The 20,288-nt window shown below is 40.7% G+C and overlaps 1 protein-coding gene and 1 pseudogene across 1 annotated transcript in view; one reads left to right on the plus strand and one right to left on the minus strand.

The window, feature by feature from the left end:
* Positions 1-20,003, plus strand: part of ano7 (anoctamin 7) — a 36,837-nt gene extending 16,834 nt beyond the window's left edge. The window contains exons 9-24 of the mRNA XM_039660047.2: positions 3,934-4,099; positions 6,650-6,740; positions 6,840-6,936; positions 7,051-7,194; positions 7,301-7,438; positions 7,536-7,634; positions 10,195-10,297; positions 10,378-10,489; positions 10,563-10,617; positions 12,245-12,342; positions 12,438-12,592; positions 14,499-14,704; positions 17,584-17,720; positions 18,604-18,694; positions 19,075-19,194; positions 19,320-20,003. Of these exons, the coding sequence (XP_039515981.2) occupies positions 3,934-4,099; positions 6,650-6,740; positions 6,840-6,936; positions 7,051-7,194; positions 7,301-7,438; positions 7,536-7,634; positions 10,195-10,297; positions 10,378-10,489; positions 10,563-10,617; positions 12,245-12,342; positions 12,438-12,592; positions 14,499-14,704; positions 17,584-17,720; positions 18,604-18,694; positions 19,075-19,194; positions 19,320-19,469 (1,962 nt within the window). The 3' untranslated portion in view covers positions 19,470-20,003. The remainder of the gene's footprint in view (positions 1-3,933; positions 4,100-6,649; positions 6,741-6,839; positions 6,937-7,050; positions 7,195-7,300; positions 7,439-7,535; positions 7,635-10,194; positions 10,298-10,377; positions 10,490-10,562; positions 10,618-12,244; positions 12,343-12,437; positions 12,593-14,498; positions 14,705-17,583; positions 17,721-18,603; positions 18,695-19,074; positions 19,195-19,319) is intronic.
* On the minus strand, positions 375-2,933 carry LOC148973310 (uncharacterized; annotated as a pseudogene).
* Positions 20,004-20,288: the final 285 nt, after the last annotated feature.

Below are 20,288 nucleotides of genomic sequence, written 5' to 3' on the forward strand. Positions count from 1 at the left end.
GTTTGACTCCTGAAGGGTACTGAGCAAATGAGAGACATGGGCTTTCACCTGAAGTTTTAGAGATCATTGGCTTTCAGCTGATAGCTCCTTCCACCAGTGCTAGGGCTCCTTCCACTATTTTGTGAAAATTACAGTATTATGAAAAATTATTATGAGGCACATGCCACACCACTCTCAGGGTTAATGTGGCCATACCTTGATTGATGGTGCCACTTGAGAAACATCCTCTGCTCTCCCACTTCGTTCATGGAGCCAGGAGGCTGAGGCTGTCACAGTGTCTGGTTTATCTCGTGTTTATGTTTAGTCTAGTTTCATGTGAGCAAATGGCTTCTGTGTATTCCTGGCCATGTGCTCTTTCTAGTTGTCAGCCCCGCCTATCTCGTTATCTGTTTAGTGACAGACGTGAGAGACTGCTCACGTCCCGTCTGCCCAGCGAGAGACTGCTCAAGTCCCGTCTGCCTTCCTGAGCTGGGACTATCTGGAGCGGCTGGCTCGGATGTTGGAGAGGCCGGTGTCCGGTGTTTCGGAGCTGAACCCAGTACCTGTTCCAGAGCCGGAGGCAGAGCCAATGCCCGTTCCAGAGCCGGAGGCAGAGCCAGTGCCTGTTACAGAGCCGGAGGCAGAGCCAGTGCTTGTTCCAGAGCCGGAGGCAGAGCAAGTGCTTGTTCCAGAGCCGGAGGCAGAGCCAGTGCTTGTTCCTGAGCCGGAGGCAGAGCCAGTGCCTGTTCCTGAGCCGGAGGCAGAGCCAGTGCCTGTTCCAGAGCCGAAGGCAGAGCCAGTGCCTGTTCCAGAGCCGGAGGCAGAGCCAGTGCTTGTTCCAGAGCCGGAGGCAGAGCCAGTGCCTGTTCCTGAGCCGGAGGCAGAGCCAGTGCCTGTTCCAGAGCTGTAGGCAGAGCCAGTGCCTGTTCCTGAGCCGGAGGCAGAGCCAGTGCATGTTACAGAGCCGGAGGCAGAGCCAGTGCCTGTTCCAGAGCCGAAGGCAGAGCCAGTGCATGTTACAGAGCCGGAGGTAGAGCAAGTGCTTGTTCCAGAGCCGGAGGCAGAGCCAGTGCTTGTTCCTGAGCCGGAGGCAGAGCCAGTGCCTGTTCCTGAGCCGGAGGCAGAGCCAGTGCCTGTTCCAGAGCCGAAGGCAGAGCCAGTGCCTGTTCCAGAGCCGGAGGCAGAGCCAGTGCTTGTTCCAGAGCCGGAGGCAGAGCCAGTGCCTGTTCCTGAGCCGGAGGCAGAGCCAGTGCCTGTTCCAGAGCTGTAGGCAGAGCCAGTGCCTGTTCCTGAGCCGGAGGCAGAGCCAGTGCATGTTACAGAGCCGGAGGCAGAGCCAGTGCCTGTTCCAGAGCCGAAGGCAGAGCCAGTGCATGTTACAGAGCCGGAGGTAGAGCCAGTGCCTGTTCCAGAGCTGTAGGCAGAGCCAGTGCCTGTTACAGAGCCGGAGGCAGAGCCAGTGCCTGTTCCAGAGCCGGAGGCAGAGCCAGTGCCTGTTCTAGAGCCGGAGGTAGAGCCAGTGCCTGTTCCAGAGCCGAAGGCAGAGCCAGTGCCTGTTACAGAGCCGGAGGCAGAGCCAGTGCCTGTTCCAGAGCCGGAGGCAGAGCCAGTGCCTGTTCCAGAGCCGAAGGCAGAGCCAGTGCCTGTTCCAGAGCCGGAGGCAGAGCCAGTGCCTGTTCCAGAGCCGGAGGCAGAGCCAGTGCCTGTTCCAGAGCCGGAGGCAGAGCCAGTGCCTGTTCTAGAGCCGGAGGTAGAGCCAGTGCCTGTTCCAGAGCCGAAGGCAGAGCCAGTGCCTGTTACAGAGCCGGAGGCAGAGCCAGTGCCTGTTCCAGAGCCGGAGGCAGAGCCAGTGCCTGTTCCAGAGCCGAAGGCAGAGCCAGTGCCTGTTCCAGAGCCGGAGGCAGAGCCAGTGCTTGTTCCAGAGCCGGAGGCAGAGCCAGTGCTTGTTCCAGAGCCGGAGGCAGAGCCAGTGCCTGTTCCTGAGCCGGAGGCAGAGTCAGTGCCTGTTCCAGAGCCGGAGGCAGAGCCAGTGCCTGTTACAGAGCCGGAGGCAGAGCCAGTGCCTGTTCCAGAGCCGAAGGCAGAGCCAGTGCCTGTTACAGAGCCGGAGGCAGAGCCAGTGCCTGTTCCAGAGCTGAAGGCAGAGCCAGTGCCTGTTCCAGAGCCGGAGGCAGAGCCAGTGCCTGTTCCAGAGCCGGAGGCAGAGCCAGTGCCTGTTCCAGAGCTGTAGGCAGAGCCAGTGCCTGTTACAGAGCCGGAGGCAGAGCCAGTGCCTGTTCCAGAGCCGGAGGCAGAGCCAGTGCCTGTTCCAGAGCCGAAGGCAGAGCCAGTGCCTGTTCCAGAGCCGAAGGCAGAGCCAGTGCCTGTTACAGAGCCGGAGGCAGAGCCAGTGCCTGTTCCAGAGCCGAAGGCAGAGCCAGTGCCTGTTACAGAGCCGGAGGCAGAGCCAGTGCCTGTTCCTGAGCTGGAGGCAGAGCCAGTGCCTGTTCCAGAGCTGGAGGCAGAGCCAGTGCCTGTTCCAGAGCCGGAGGTAGAGCCAGTGCCTGTTCCTGAGCTGGGGCTCATGTCGGTTCCAGACCCAGTGTTTGTGTCTGTGTTTGTGACTGTGTCTGTTCCTGGGCCGGTGTCTGTTCTCAAGCCGGTGTCTTGTCCTGAGAGGGCTTCACTGCCCTGGCCGCCCGAGGGGTCTTCACTGCCCTGGCTGCCCGAGAGGTCTTCACCGCCCTGACCGCCTGAGTGGTCTTCTCTGCCCTGGCCGCCCGAGTGGTCTTCTCTGCCCTGGCCACCCAAAAGGTCTGCTCCGCCCTGGCTGCCCGAGGGCTCTTTGCCGCCCTGGCCGCCCGATGGACTCTCTGTTTCGTCCTGGCAGTCCAATGGACTCTCTGTTTCACCCTGGTCCCCAGCTAAATCATCACCCCCTGTTTCTGTTTCTGGCCATGGACCTGGCCCCCCATCCCTCCCCCTGATCATCCACCGCTACACCTCCCACCTGGACTGTTTTTGTTATGGTCTTTCACCTTTCACCTGCAATTGCATCCACGCATCCTGATTTATCTGCACGTGACAGAGGCGGCCTCCCGTTAGAACAAAGATCCCTTCATGGGTCTTAGCTATAGTCCTGAATGGTTTGGTTAAGACCCCCTTTAAACCTCTAGAGTCTGCTTCTGATAAATTTCTGACTTTTAAGATGGGTTTTCCTTATAGCTATCATTCTTTAAAATAATCGGGATTTGCCGGCTCTGTCAGTCTCACCATCCTGCACCAGGACTTTGCCCCAGGAATGGTGAAAACAATCTTGTATCCACTTCCTGACTACTTGCCTAAGGTCCCTTTCTCAACCATACATCCGATCATTCTTGAGGCATTCTGCCCTCCGCCATTCACAACGTAGGACCAGCAGAAGCTTCACAGACTATATCCAATCCATGCTCTCCAGACCTACATAGAACAACTATTTGTTTGTCAAGGGGGCCATAACAGGGGGGCGGCTGCCACAAAACAGACAGTTTCACATTGGACGAGGGATGCTATTGCCCTTGCCTATGAGGTGCGTGGGCAATTTCTTTCTCTGCACACATTTATATGATTTTATAGTTTGGATGTTCAAGCCACTCCTGGCTCACACGGTCCCGCTTTTTCAGGGAACAGGGTTACAGTCAAGTAACCCGAAATGTTTTGCACCATTCCACAAAAAATTTTCATCTTCATAATCTTTCCTCAAAAGCAAAAAAACTTGCTCTACATATAATAACTTTACTTTTTTGTCTGACACTGAGCAACGTCTTATTATTGAACCCCTCCATGACATGAATTATCATAATGTTTCCATATAATTCCCACTTTTCACTATCCAGTTAATGGAAAGATGTCACATTACGTAAGCAAGATGGGGTGATATATAACACAATTTAATGTTGATTTTGAACTGGCAATGATTTGTATTCTTCTCATTAGGGTCCATTTGAGATCCCGAGGACTCCAGTAGATCCACAGTCTCTCAACATGAGGCAGATTCTGCATCACTACTGGGCTCGCTGGGCTTGCTGGAGAAAGTACCAACCTCTGGATCACATTCGCGATTACTTTGGCGAGAAGATAGCACTCTACTTTGCATGGTTGGGTATGACTGAACTATCTATCTATCTATCTATCTATCTATCTATCTATCTATCTATCTATCTATCTATCTATCTATCTATCTATCTTTTTTGTGAAGAAAATGTAGATACTTTTGTAGGGAATCAAGGCGAATCAAACACAACTTAATCAAATTAATCTCTCATGGGATTAATTCACATGGCTTCAACACTCCAAGTTCTGGAGCCCACATTCCAGAGTCACAGAACGGCACCGAGGGTTTGCTTTGGGGGGACAATAAACCCCCCCTCCGAAGACTTTTATGGTCCTGCAGATAGCAACAGAATGCCACAGGAAGAAACGTGTCAATATGTTAATGGTTTTACTAAGACAAATCGGCTCCAAAATGGTTGAACGAGAGGCTCACAACCAAGACCCCTTTGATCCCCCGACAGAGATGTTCCACAGAACACATCTCCTCGTCCCCCTTACGAGTTGAACTCGCAGTAACCTTGCGGTTGAGATCGGAGATCTCACACATAAAATCATATAAACTCACCACAGAACAATTCTTGGACCTATAACCAATCATAATTGTTGTTGTTCCTACACTTCATGTGTTATTATGCTTAGATCACATAATAACCATGTAATTGTTGTTAACTATTAACTCTTGTAATTGTTATACAACCATTAGAAGTGTGAATGCCTCGTTTACTCTTAAACGAACCGTATCCTCGTAATTCAAAAGATGGCTTGATTGAAATCTGCGTAAAAGGTTTTGTTTTATGATTATAATTATCATAAGGTTAAAACGATGGTCTTTTGTCTCTGCTAAGTGCTGGAGACCAGCTCACAGACCATGCATAAATTATGATAAAGCAAGAAGTAGATCCACCTCCTGAGATCATGCCATTACCCATTGGCCTGAAGTTTCTTGGAGGTTGGACTAGAGTTTAAGTTAAAGATCCGAACAAAGGACCTCATGTTCAGATTTTTGAGATTTTTGTGATTTTTGTCAGATTTTAGTTCAGTTCGTTCAGTTCTGTAACTGTTAAGTTAGTGCCTCTCTCTAAAACCAGCAAGAGAGTGTTCTGTTCGTGCTTATCTCTGAAACAAAGAACATGTCCGCATGCTTCTACATCGACTAGACCAAATTCGACCCGCAGACGAATAACCCATCAAGATCAGGGTTACAATTCAGCTCAGTCAAGCCATCCGACTCGTCTTACTTTCATTTCTTTCCTTTATTTCCTTTTTCGTAAAAGTCTCGTTTCAAAGTTAAGTTTGCAACGCGCTTCGAACTGGAAAAGACTCTCATTCGCTTGCTAATCACACGTGACCAGCGGCGAAACTTCCATCCCTGCACTTCAAAGACAACAAACCACGCAACGGACCCGGCCGGGAAACCCCCCCTTCGACGCGACGCAGACAAAGGGAATTCCCTCAGCCACTACAAAGCGCAAGTACTCCAGGCTCTAACTGAACTGGTGCTTTAATGTTAATTGAATAACCTCTCTAAGAAATGAAGGTTCAAATTAATGCTTGGTGGTCCTTTCAGGTTATGTCTTACGTGCATATAGAAAGTTAAAACTTTCTCTCACTCTTTCCAACTCACTCTTTCCCACTCACTCTTTCCCTTTCGCGACTGCATGAATGTGTGTGTGTGCGTGATTAGGTTTAGACCTAGTTTTGTGTTTAGAATAGCTAATAAAGTCTTCCATATATTTGAAAAGATAAATCTTCTTGTGTCGTGTTTGCACATTTAATGTCTTGTACTGTTCGATCGAAAGTTACCTTGCTAAGACATAGTGTTTCACTATAGATTTGGTTATAATTACGGCCCGTTCAAATGAACTCTAAGCGAGTCATTTGCTCGGTTCAGTGACTCGGTTCCATAGATTCATTGCAAATCAATGAATCATTTCCCTTTGAGCTAAATTGGCCTTCGGCCCCCCTTAAATACATTTTAGGTATATTATTAAATGTTGCATTTGCTACACTTTTGAGCGTGTAGCAAAAAGTAAACAAGCTTTGGGACAAACTATCACATCATTCAATTGCGCCTTTAACGCTTGCTCTCTGACGCATCCTGTCACAGTAAACTGACCTTTCAATCATCTTGTCACTGTTAAAATCCTCCACATTTAATTTAATTTAATTTAATTTCCTACCGTATTGACGAGAAATGCAGAAGCACGTTGATCTGCAGTCTTTAATGTGACGGGTCTTTCACGTGGAGACTCTCCTCATAATATTGCATATTAATGCATTTAAAAGTTATTTACCAAACAGATCTTTATAAAAGTCCAGATTGTTATTGCAGGTGAAATAGAACACAAATACAATTAAATAAGTATTTTTTTTATAATGTTAAACTTTTATTTTCACTCAAACCAAGCATCCGCCACACATATCCGCGATTTATTGTACTTTTAAAAAAAAGTCATTATAAAAATGATCTGCTGTGGCCACCATTTGTCACCCCGTGCAACACATCTCCTTCGCATAGAGTTGATCAGGTTGTTGATTTTGGCACACAGAATAACTCCAAATTAACACAGTTTATGACTAACTCTCCGTCCTTCTGTAGGTTTCTACACAGGCTGGTTATTACCAGCAGCAGTAGTGGGTTTTATTATATTTCTGTTTGGTATCTGGCTGATGGTCACCGATGTGCCTGCGTAAGTATTATCACAGACTCAATCACTGCATAATGTTGATGACCCAGCACTGATCCTGACCCTTGACCCCTGTGGTCTGTGCTGATATCTATTCCGCAGAGAAGAGCTGTGCTCCAGTAGAGACACCTTTATAATGTGTCCATTATGCAACATCTGCAGCCACTGGAACCTCTCCAGCATCTGCTATACTTATAAGGTGACATTTCTACAAGGTCACCTAGGTTTTAAATCATTTATGGCATTTTCATGTTCTCTGTGAACTAGCTTTCACATTTTGTTCTCAAAATACTTGTTCATAAATTTGTGATAGGCAGGCTTACTATTTGACAATGGAGGAACTGTGTTCTTCAGTGTATTCATGTCTCTGTGGGCCGTCACCTTCCTGGAGTACTGGAAGCGCACAAGCTCCATACTCTCCCACCGATGGGACTGTTCCGAATTTGAAGATATAGAGGTGATTAAGTTGGTTACACACTTTCTAAACCTTTGATACCTTAGAATAACAACAATATAATGCTTTGTCTCTATTGCTTTCCATAATATTTCCATTCTGACATTAGGAGAGGCCAAGGCCAGAATTTACAGCATTGGCACCCATGACGGTTCGTAATCCTGTGACTGGGACTGAGGAGCCCTATTTTCCAGAGACTCAACGACTGAGTCGTACTCTGACCGGCAACATGGTCGTCATTCTAATGGTTAGTGGATTTTCATCTTACATCTGTTGAGAAATCTTCCCAACACAATTTTAAAATCATTATCATCGTGGTTGAATTTTCTTCTTTATGCTTGCAGATTTCCATCGTTTTGATATTACTAATCGGCATCATCCTGTATCGGTCCATCCTAAGCATCATTATCTACAGATCTGATAATTCCTTCTTCATTTTTTCAGTAAGGTTCTTTCTATTCCCTTTGATACCTACACCATTATTATTTTCACAACGATTAAAGACTGTCAAGTGATCTCTTTGAAAAATCTCTTTGATCAGATACATTTGCATATACATTTACATTAGCAAGCCCTTGTGAAAATCAAGTACACTCTCAGAAACAAAAGGTACAAAAGCTTTCAAAGGGTACACCGTACACAAAAGTATGGAAAGATTATACTCTCACTGAATTGAATGTTTTCAGACACGTAATTGCATGGTCATTGCAGTTAAAGGAAAAAGTTCAAATTTAAAGTAATATTAACTGATTAGCTGAACTTGAGTGCTTTTTTGACCAATTTATAAGTCATAAAATGGAATGATCCTTTTACTTTCACATACTGTCAGTGTGTGTTGGTTGAGGCAGGATCTAGCAAGAGCAACACATATTTATTTACAAAAACAAACTAATACACATTGGAGAAAACAAAAAGGAGCAAAAGGAACCAGCAACATAGATGCAATAAGAGATGTAAGACCGGACAAAGAACTGAACTGATGCGTTTTGGTTGTTTTATTTACGTGACAATGGCGTTTTAGGCGACTGAAAACACAGCATTTTGAAACTGGGAAGTTTTTGAAAAGCATACAGTTATCTGACATCATGCGCATGCATATTATGGGTTCAGTCAATAGATGTGAAATGTTCCTTTATAAAGGCCTGGGATGAATAGTACAGCGTTTTTTTTTAGTTATTTTCATGGATCTGTGTGAACAGGGATCATTTTGAAAACACTGTCATCTGTATGTTAAAAAAAAACGTTAAAAAAAACAACAACAAAAAAAAAAAAAACACGTACCCTAATTGAGTGTATTAGCAAGGGGCAGTTGAATGAAATAGGTTGCTATAGTAAGTAACCGTCAAGCACACACTAGGAAACTAGAGCCACTTTTTGGTTTAGTTTTCTTCTTCTTTTTTTTTTGTTGCCTTTTTCGCATACAGACGACAACGTTGTCAAAACAATCAAAAACAATACACACGGTTCTGTGTAAACGATTAAAAACACTGCAATCTTCATACCAGGCCAGTAGTTGGCAATGTCACTTTGAAAGAAACACTATGCGCCTATAGACTGAACACGATACACTCTCAGAAAAAAAGGTACAAACGCTGTCACTGGGGCTGTACCTTTTCAAAAGGTACACTTTTGTACCCAAAGGCTGCATATTGGTACATTAGTGGTATATATTAGCACCTAAAATGTACATATTAGCACCTGAAATGTGCATATTAACACCTAAAATGTACATATCAGTACCTAAAATGTACATATTAGCTCCTGAAATGTACATATTACCACATAAAATGTACATATTACCACCTAAAATGTACATATTACCTCCTAAAATGGACATATCAGCTCATTAAATGGACATATTAGCACCTAAAATGTACATATTAGCACCTAAAATGGACATATTACCACCTAAAATGTACATATTAGGACCTAAAATGGGCATATCAGCACCTAAAATGTACATATTAACACTCAAAATGTACATATTAACACTCAAAATGTACAGATTAGCACCTAAAATGTACATATTAGCACCTAAAATGGACATCCCAGACAGCAAACTGACATTGAATCAACGTGGAAACGACGTCTCTCATGACATTGAAACAACGTTGATTTTGCTCATCGAATTAACGTTGAACCAACGTCAGACGCGGCATTCTTCAAAGCTAAATGAAAATCGAAAATTGGTTTGCTTTCATAACGTTGAAACAACGCGTTGATTTCAAGTTGATTTTCCGTTAGTTTTGAAAGAATGACGCATCTGACGTTGGTTCAACGTTAATTCGATGAGCAAAACAATGTCAGATCAACGTTGTTTCGATGTCATATTTCCACGTTGATTCAATGTCAGTTTGCTATCCGGGATATTAGCTCATGAAATGGACATTTTAGCACCTAAAATGTACATATTAACGCTTAATAATGTACATGTTAGTACCTAAAATGTTCATATTACCACCTAAAATGTACATATTAGGACCTAAAATGGACATATCAGCACCTAAAATGTATACATTAACACTCAAAATGTACATATTAACACCTAAAATGTACTTATTAGCACCTAAAATGTACATATTAGCACCTGAAATGGACGAAAGTTTACCTTTTGAAAAGGTACAGCTCCAGTGACAGCTTTTGTACCTTTTTTTCTGAGAGTGTACACATGAGCATGACGTCACTGTTTTCACAAATTCACGTTTTTGTAGGTTAAATGGAGATGATAACAGTATCATTTTCAAAAACGTTCACTTTGAAACCTGTTTTTAAAAGCTTGCATTTTCAGGCCCTCAAACACTGTTGTCTTAACCAAAACAGAATATAACCCTGACAAACAACCAAGAAAAAACTGGCCAACCAATACTTTGGACTTGCTAGAGTCAAAAGCAAATGCCTTGTGCTAATATTGACACTGATGTAAACCAACCATCGCTTAATCGCATATAGCAGCACATTTAAACATAATGCTTTGCATATAAGAAATCTTTTTCTCCCCTGTAGGCTGGAAGGATAGCTAGCCTTACTGGTTCTATGCTAAATTTGCTGGTTATTCTGTTGTTGTCACGGCTCTATACTTACCTGGCCCAAATTCTGACACGATGGGGTAAGCTATTTCATATCTACACATATTATTTTGGTATTTCTTTATGCCACAGCAAAGTATCATCCTCTTCCTTCTATTAGAAATGCACCGCACTCAGACCAAATACGAGGACGCGTTCATCCTCAAGGTTTTCATCTTCCAGTTTGTCAACTTCTACTCATCTCCTGTTTACATTGCGTTTTTCAAGGGAAGGTGGGTATGCCGTTAGAATGAATGAATATGTATGGAGATTCAATATTCATCTAACGTTTGATCTGTTCTACAGGTTTGTTGGATACCCTGGAAATTATGACACACTCCTAGGAATCCGAAATGAGGATGTACGTGTTTACACTGTTGGAAAGTGTCACATCTTCCATTGTTTGTTTAAAGGGATACTTCACCTCTGGAAAGATGAATGTGTATTTAAAATGGGTCATTTATGTAGAAGAAATTTCATTTATGTAAAAGAAAGAGATTTCTAGACTGAGAAAAGCCAGAAAATGTATTTTTAGCTTACGTGGATGAAAGACAACAACTCCCAGAATGCACTTGCTTCGCTGACCTAAGAGGCCACGCCTACCGGTAACAGAGCGCAGTAGTTAAAAAACAAGTCTAGGCTACGAGTGAGTCTCCGTGATGAGTCTGCCCGAAAATGTTTTTCGAGATCGCCCAAAATGTCCGGGATTCAGCTTTTGCGTTCTACAGTCGCCATTCATTGTGTTTACTGTGGCGAGCGGGACGAGCGAGGGCCGCGGGAGAACGGCGCAAGGCCGGTGGCGTGATTACCTATGAGCGACACCTGTGAGACGCACCAGTCTCGTATCTCTCACGGAGGAGCGGGAATTTGCTAGCTTAGCTTCCAAAAAAAGATGGCCGACACTATGGCCCCGTTTACACGATGGGAAAACGCAGATATTTCTCTGCGTTTTGCCCTCTCATTTACACATTTTACATTTTTAACACAGAAAACTCCGGGCAAAGTGGAGATTTCTGAAAACGTTGGTTATGTGTTGCCGTGTAAACTGGGAGAAACGGCGTTTTAGGTTCTCTCTTGTCTATTCTGAGGATTCTGATTGGCTTGCATGGCTTTATCCTTAACCCCTACACTGCCGCCAATAGGTTTGGCATAGTTATGATGGCTCTCGACGGCGTATTTATGCGGGTGTGTGAGCGATGTTATTTTTGAAAACGGAGAGGGGGAAAATATTCGTTTTGCTAAAAACCCGGCTTTGTGTAAACGTGGCCCATGTGTTCATTCTGTGAGTGAGATCCACCCTCTATGGGTGGGTTGAGAACATGCGGGACAGACCAACCCGATCTCACGGGAATTCGTACGATTTTTAAGAGGTGGCTAATTCGTAACAATTCGTACGACCTCACCCGTACGAATTAGTACGATTTCGCTAAATCGTACATATTTTACGAATTAGCCAATTCGTATGAATTCGTACGAATGACCTACCCCTGACCCCGCCCCTAAACATAACCGTCATGTGGGTTTAGACAAATCGTACAAATTCGTACGAGTGAGGTCGTATGAATTAGTACGAATTAGCCACTTTTGAATCACTCGTACGAATTTGTACGAATTGGTCGTGAGATAGGGTAGGACAGACCCGACTACTGATGGGAGTCTTTAGCCTCTGGACAAAAAATCCTCTGATGACGCAAAATGGCGATTTTTGTGTCATCGGAAGATTTTTTTCCAGACAAAAAATACATAAATCTCTCGTCTCAGGGCGATATGACGGTGGAAAGCACGATAATTTGAAAATACTACAGGTTTTCTACTAAAACCAAGCTTAATCCTAAATCCTAAAGTATTCCTTTAAACTAAAACGAACACTGCCAGCCACAATACACAATTCCCCAATATTTTCCCCTCAATTATGAATTGCAGAATCCGGAATATGAATATGTCATTAGTATACGTGTGTGACTTGTTTGTGTCCATCTTTTATGTAGTGTGGCTCCTCTGGATGTCTCATTGAACTTGCTCAAGAGCTGTTAGTCATCATGGTAGGCAAACAAGTCATCAGCAACATCCAGGAATTTGTCTTGCCGTAGGTCTTTTAGGTTTCCAACGCATCTCCGTTTTGTTTGCTCTTTATAGTGCATTTTATTGTAGGCCTAAGTTTTCTCCTTCTCTGTCCAACAGTAAATTAAAGACCTGGTGGCACAAGAGGAAGCTGAAGCCAGCTCCCAGTCAGGAGGTGATAGATGAACCCCACACCAGTCCAGAGAGCAATCCATGGGAAACTAACTATCAGCTGCTAGTGTGTGAAGGGCTGTTCGATGAGTATCTAGAAATGGGTGAGACCTAATTTAATATATTTTAAAATGTAATTTATTCCTGTGATTAAAACTCCAGTTTTTCAGCATCATTATTTCAGTCTTCAGTGTCACATGATCCTTCATAAATCAATTTAATATGCTGATTTAGTGCTTAAAAAACATATTATTATATCTGTTTATCAGGTCAAATCTCTATAAAAACGGTTTGTCCAGTGAATGGACATCCTGATTTTAAAGACATCCTCTTAGGGTCACAGATGATATCCAGTCAATGAATTATTGGCTCTGACTGTTCAACTATTATATTAATCCCCTGCCAGATTAATAAATTCTCTTCCCATGACCGCTTTAGACTGGTTTGTGCATTGTAAATCTCTGTATTGTTGAGAATTGTGATTTGTTTTACCTTTTGTTCTTATTGTAGTGTCTATCAAATTATAATGAAATGTTTTATGAGAATAATTTAGAGATTAGAGATGTTTCTATTTTTTTTTTCCTTAAAGTGCCCCAATTATGCTATTTTAAAGGTTAATCATTTCATTTTGGAGTCTCCTATAAAAGGTTTACATGCATCACAGGTCAAAAAATAATACATTGCAGGATCAGCTCTTTTCTCACAGTGTCCGAAATGGTCCTATCAAGGATTCACTCTCTTTAAAGGGATAGTTCACTTTGAAATTAATTTTTGGTATGTTTTAGCTTACCTCAAGGGCATCCGAGATGTAGGTGTCTTTGTTTCCACAGTATTTTTAATTTTGATATTTTTAGGTCAAACCGTTCTTGTCTGTCAGTGATATAATGGAGGTCTATGGTCACTACCTCAAAGAGCATGCACAGAGAAGTCCAAATTAAACATGATCTAATGTCTCGTAAGTGTAAGTACACACTGATGGCCTAAGACACGAAACGAGCGGTTTGTGTGAGAAAACGAACAGTATTTATATCGTTTTATCTCTTGTCACCACAGTCACGTCCAAGTGATCTGAACACTTCTGAAATCTCTGTGTAAACAATGAGTGACGTACACACACGAGAGATCACTTCCGCGGCTTTCCGGCTTTTGCGCAGACGATACACTCACGCCCTCAGATCACTTGGACGTGACTGTGATTACAAGAGGTAAAAAGTCTGTCGTGATTAGTCTACTCTGCTCTGATTGGTCACATGGCCCAGTCTGTCGTGATTGGTCTACTCTGCTCTGATTGGTCAGATGACCCAGTCTGTTGTGATTGGTCTATTCTGCTCTTGGTCAGATGGCCTAGTTTGTCGTGATTGGTCAGCCGCTTACCGCCAACCGTGAGAGAAATGAAACGGTCATCTAAATATGCACTTGATACAGTGATACTAACAGTAGCGATGGCGTCAATTTACAATTGATGGTATCAATTCGAGCCAATTCAAGTCGTCATTCTTTTGAAGTGTTGCAAATTGGATTTGTTTTCGCAGTGCAGAAAACAGCGTCTTCTCGACAAGTCAAAAACACAAACCAAGCTCTTCCAGTTTCAGCTACAACTACAGCGTTTGAGGCTCAATATAGACATTGTTTGCAAGCAGCCACTGAAGACCAACGTATTATGCAAATGAGTTTCAAACCAATGTAGGTTTGAGCAGGAAGTGAGACTGGAATTACCGATGAATCATTTCAGGCAGTTTATAATTGGCTCTTTCTTAGACAATATCTTAATTTATTGTACTTCTTGAAACTGTGCAGGCCTTTTACACTTATAAACAACTAGGCCTAAATTACACACTAAAATGCAAGGTAATATCCGAAAAAGCATAATGGGGTACTTTAAAATAAATTATTTGTGACGCTCTAAATTACCATCATAATAAAAACTGCAATTTTAATAGCTTTTAAATTGGAGGCAACTGTAGTTTAGCACAGATGAAATGCTGATTTGGGAATTCTTTATCTTGTCAGTTCTGCAGTTTGGCTTCATTACCATCTTTGTAGCAGCCTGTCCTTTGGCTCCGTTGTTTGCCTTGATTAATAACTGGGTGGAGGTGCGTCTCGATGCCCAGAAGTTTGTGTGCGAGTACCGCAGGCCCGTTGTGGAAAGAGCTCAAGACATTGGCATCTGGCTGAACATCCTAAAGTTCATCTCCTACCTGGCTGTCATCAGTAATGTAAGAGGCTACATAATTTATACTGATTATTTGAGGCCAAGCTCCAATATGTATGTGTCTTTTTATCCTGGATGGGAGAGTAGAACCATGAAAGGTTTGGCACAGTGTAGTGTTGTCAAAAAACTCGGTACTTCGGTACCAAGTCGGTACTAAAAAAAAAAAATGTTACGGTACCAGCTTTTCTAGGTACCGAATACCAGGTTCGTCCAGTTCTGTTCTAGACGCGATGTCTGAAACGTGCACAGTTGCGTCCTCTTTATAACGCTGATATGCTCTCTCTCTCTGAATCCACTTGTTGAAACGAAAGGAGGAAAGAGCCACATATGGAAATATTTTGGATTAGGCTAATGTCACGTTGCCATAAGAGGCCGATTACATGCAAATTCGCAATTTCAAATATAGGCGTGATTCTTCAAGCGCGCTCCTAATAAAAACTCGTTGGCGTTGCATAGCAACGACAGACGCCGCGTGAGAGCAAGCGCTTTGGAAAGAATAAGCACGCGCAAAAATATAATGAAAAAACACGCGCGACATGTGAACGGCCTCTAAAGTGCTTTCGGGGTAGTTTTACGAGTACATGAGCACAGTAGTATCTACCCGACACCAGAGTACTATGGTATTAGTATTGTCATTTAATGTCAGTGCCAGTTCTAGGCGTATTCTTGCCTTTATAACTCAGCAGGTTTAAAAAGCCTTTTTAAAATTAAATATGAATGCAGTTTTAGATTAATAAAAGGACAGTCAAGTCAAATAAAACATGTTTTATGGTAATGCTACAAAGATACCATTCATAAACATTACTTAGTTATCAACACATTGAGTGAACAATATATTTTTACAACATTAATTAATGTTTGAAAATGTTATTTATTACAAACACCTGATTGTTAATGTTTGTTCACTTAATTCATTGTGCATTAAATAAATAATGGATTAAAACTTTACAAACAACTTTAAAAATGTGTTAGTTAGTGTATAATATTGTTTATTTTAGGTCATTTTATCTAATCTTTTTCTAAAGTGTTTATAATACAAATGTACAGTTTCCATACTTGTAACCGTGATAAACACTTAAATATATGTAAATTTAAACTAAGCTTTGGTACCGAAATTGGTACCGAGAACCGTGAATTTTAACTGGTATCGGTACCGAATACTGAAATTTTGGTACCGTGACAACACTAGCACAGTGATTAAGGTGTCGTTTCATCCATCTAATGCCAGTATACATTGTCAACCTCCCTTATTATCTTAAATCTAAGATTAAACGATTGTAATTCTTGAAAAAATGAAAAAGTTGCAGGTTACTGTAAAGAAATTGTACTGAACCACAAATGTATCACAAAAATAGAGCCTGCTAAATTGTTTGCCATTTCCATGGTAACTTAATGTCTAATTTCAAACCGTTTTTCAAAGGATGAATTTTGAGGGTTTAAGCTTTCCATACCTAATTTTTGATGATTACTAAAATATGTGATAGGGGAAAAAAGGCCATAACAAAAGGAACATGGACAATTAGCATAAATCTTTTTGAAATTTTGTTTAACCCCTTAACTGTCAGTCCCGGTACCGGGACGCCTAACTTTACTTCACTATATTTCTATTAAATCCTAATATAATTATGACAAATTAAATATCATTGGAAAGGTCTTAGACTTCTAAATAGATATTCTACCCCTGTTTTGTGTTGCAAATTATGTAGGAAGAGTAATTGATGAATTTATGACAAGAGTGCGCCTCAAAAAATCTGCATCATAACAAGTCGATGCACCCACTTTTAATCATTGAAACTTCTGTTTTTATGCTAAAAGTTATAATAAATACATATAATCTAGTATTTTTCAATAAAAAAAATTATAGTATAATATTGTCCTCTAAAACTTATAACATATATATTATCCTCTAAAATATAATATCTTTTTTATCGCCTTTTTATTATATCACATTAGGTATCATTTGAAAGCTTATAGACTCAGAATTCATCCTGTGAAAACAGTTTTATAATTAAACGTTGCGTTACCATTGAAACGGTACTTATTTTATCAGGCTCCACCCCTTTTGGGCATCAAAATTTATGATCAAAACCTTTTCTAATCTTGACAAAACACATATTGTCAGAAAGGTCTGTGTCTCAAGGTCCCAAATTTTGAATTGGTAAAACAGAATTGATGTATACAACTAAATTCAATTGAAATCAATGGCGCCCGGTGGCTATTTTTGGTACTACATCTAAACAAAATCTCATGGGAACTTCAATTTTTGTGATATTAATTTCAAATTTGGAACATAACTTGGTTAGATATATGGCTTTGATTTTGTAGTAATTATAGAGCAAAAAATATTTTGTAAAATATATATTTTATATAAAATTAAAAAAAAAATATATAGAACAGTATATTTGATTTAATGTAAATTTAAACTTCCATAACTTTTTCATACTTTAATTTTATTGAAGTGTTTTCAATTCAGCAATAATCTTGAATTGCAACCATTTAAGTTTGAATAGTACATTTTAACCCCCATTCTCAAAAATTCGTATAATACCTTACGATCTCATTCGTACATTTTCGTATGAGCTGCCTATGATGGTTAAATTTAGGGGCTTCATTTTTACATTTTTCAAAAAATCATACTTTTTTTGGGCCGGGGTGGTATCACATGTTCCAGATGTGGGCCGGATCTGGGCCGACACTTTGTTGCTGTCTGGGGTGTGTCCGCCAATATGTATGCTTGACTCCGCTATCATTGTTAGTCGATCAACACTGAATTGTGAGTTCATTTACAGCTTTTGATGTCCAAAAATCTCAGTCCAAAATAATGTTAATTAGGCAGACTGTGTTTCCTGTTTAGGCGTGTTTGACGTCCTGTTCTTTTGCCAGGCTTTCCTGATTGGCTTCACATCTGATTTCTTGCCGCGACTCTTTTACCGCTACACCGCGGGCAGCATGAGCGGATACATCAACTTCACCCTCGCTGTTGCCCCTCCGAACCTCACCCAAAGCCAAACATCTTGCAGGTGAAGACCAAACTGTCAAAAATATATTGTTGGTTTAACTTAAAAAAAATTAAGTAACCTGGTTGCCTTAAAATTTTTAATTCATTGAAATGGAAAAATTGAGTTAATACAATGAAGGAGATTGATTTAATCATCAGAAACTCAAAATATTGTGTTATCTGAACCACATAAATTAATAATAATATATAATAATTAATAAATAATAATTAATAATAAGTTGATTTGACAAATGAAAAAAGTTTTTTTTTTTTTTTTTCAGTGCTACTGTTCAATTGCTGTGTTTGGATTGGGATACACTTAGATATCGTATATGCTCACCAAGGCTGCATTTATTTGATCAAAATTTTAATTTTATCCCTGTGATTCAAAGCAGAATTTTCTGCATCATTACTCCAGTCTTCAGTGTCACACGATCCTTCAGAAATCATTCTAAGATGCTAATTTAATGATCAAGAAACTTTCTAATTGTCAGTGTTTAAAACAATTGTGCTGCTTCATATTATTTGGTAAATAGAAAGTTTAATAGAACAGCATTTATTTTAAATAAAATAAATAAATAAAAAATTGCCTTAAAAAATGCTCTAAAAAATTGCATGCTCTAAAAAAAAACCACTTAGAAATTACATAATTAAAGTAGAAGCTCTTTGTGTCCGTCGGGGAATATCTTTTCATGCTGTTCATTGTAAGGTTAGGATGTAGCTCATGAATAAGAATCCGCTCGTTTACATTTTTGCAGGATTGCTGACAGTATTACTGAGCCCATGACCTTGTAAATCATTTCTATTAGGTGGTTTGCAGTATTTAAATCAGGTATTCTATTAATATTTTAGTATAGAAGCCATTATAAGTGTTAATCAAGAAACTTTTGTGTGTGTGTGTGTAGATATCGAGGCCTCAGGGATGAGACAGGACGACACACACAAGATTACTTTCATCTGCTGGCCATACGACTGAGTTTCGTCATTATATTCGAGGTGCACAGTCTAGCACTATTTTGACCAAACACAATTTTGTAAACTTTGCACATACATTTGCACATGTTTCTGCCACTCAATACAAATTTTTAAAAAGGCAATTGTGAAAAAGGACATTTTCAAAGTGTAAACACATGAGTCGGATATGGGTGACAATTGAAAACGTTTAAACGTACGACGGAGTTTATATCTCACAATTCTGCTTTTTCTGACTTTGTAACCCACAATTGCGACTTTATATCACACGATTTTTTTTTTTTTAAAAACAAAAAAACAGACAGAGTTGTGAGATAAAAGTCACAATTTCCTTTTTTATGTTTTATTTTGTGACGTAAACAAGCTTCCATTTTAATGAGATACAGATGATGTTGTGTTTTCAGCATGTTGTACTTATGATTGGACGGATTATTGACTGGATGGTGCCAGATATCCCAGAGGAAGTGGAAATTAAGATCAAAAGAGAGCATTACATGGCCAAAGAGGCACTGGCTGAGAACCAGGTGACTCTTATATCGACGACTTATGACATCATATTGACATTTTTTCAATGCTGATTCCACTTTTAAGTGTGGGACGGCTGTTTTTCTCTGTGTTCTTAAGCCTTGACTCTCCTGTCCTCCTTCAGTCTTTGAGTAAAACTGTCCTGGAGGAGATGGAGAGGCAAACGTTCGAGCTGCGACGAAGAATACAGAGTCCTACAAACAGTCTCTCCTCTTCCTCCAGTCCGTCCCCTGAACACGAGGACAAACCTCCACCCCGACCGTCTGATATATGACACACGGGCTCTGCAGTGAATAGGTGTTCGTAAACTGTTGCCTATTCATTTTCAATAGGCAACTACTTTTAATGCTGTCCTAAATAAAATATGCAAGGATCAAATGTGTCTTGCATCATGTTGAAAATAATATACTGAATGTGTGTGTATTATATATAGGGTAAGATGATTTGTGCGTCTATTTGTTAAGATGTGGACACAGAAATGTTTTCAGAACATGTAATAGTTTTTAATTTAATGATGTAGTAGTTTTTATTTTGAAGTGAGAAGATCAAATAATACCCTTGGGGTAAGATGGGCAGATAAGCCTCAGATTGGCATGTTGTTTAAGTGTTATTATTTTTAAATCGCATTCTTATTGTTATTAATGGGGTTATTATTATTATTATTATTTTCATTGAATTGGATGTATATTTCAGACAGCTCCGCTTTTATACTTTCTGTCAAAGTTTATCTGGGGATTTAGGCTCTCTCTCTCTCTCTCTCTCTCTCTCTCTCTCTCTCTCTCTCTCTCTCTCTCTCTCTCTATATATATATATATATATATATATATATATATGGATATTGTAGATTATTAAATTTATTTTATAATAAAAGAAAAACAAATGGATACATTTATTGTTTTTTTTTAATTTAAAAAAATGTATGCATAGACATTTTCATGTATAAGAAATATATTAAAAAGTGTAATAAAACTTCACCCCAAAAAATTTATTGAGGAAAAACAGAAGCAAATTATCATACCTATAGACTAAACACGGGACATTAAAAAGGGGAGCCAAATCTAAATACCCAAACGTCCTACCAAATAAAAAAATT

This window comes from Pimephales promelas, chromosome 16, assembly GCF_988280905.1.
Source record: "Pimephales promelas chromosome 16, fPimPro1.hap1.1, whole genome shotgun sequence".
In the NCBI taxonomy this organism is placed as follows: Eukaryota; Metazoa; Chordata; class Actinopteri; order Cypriniformes; family Leuciscidae; genus Pimephales; species Pimephales promelas.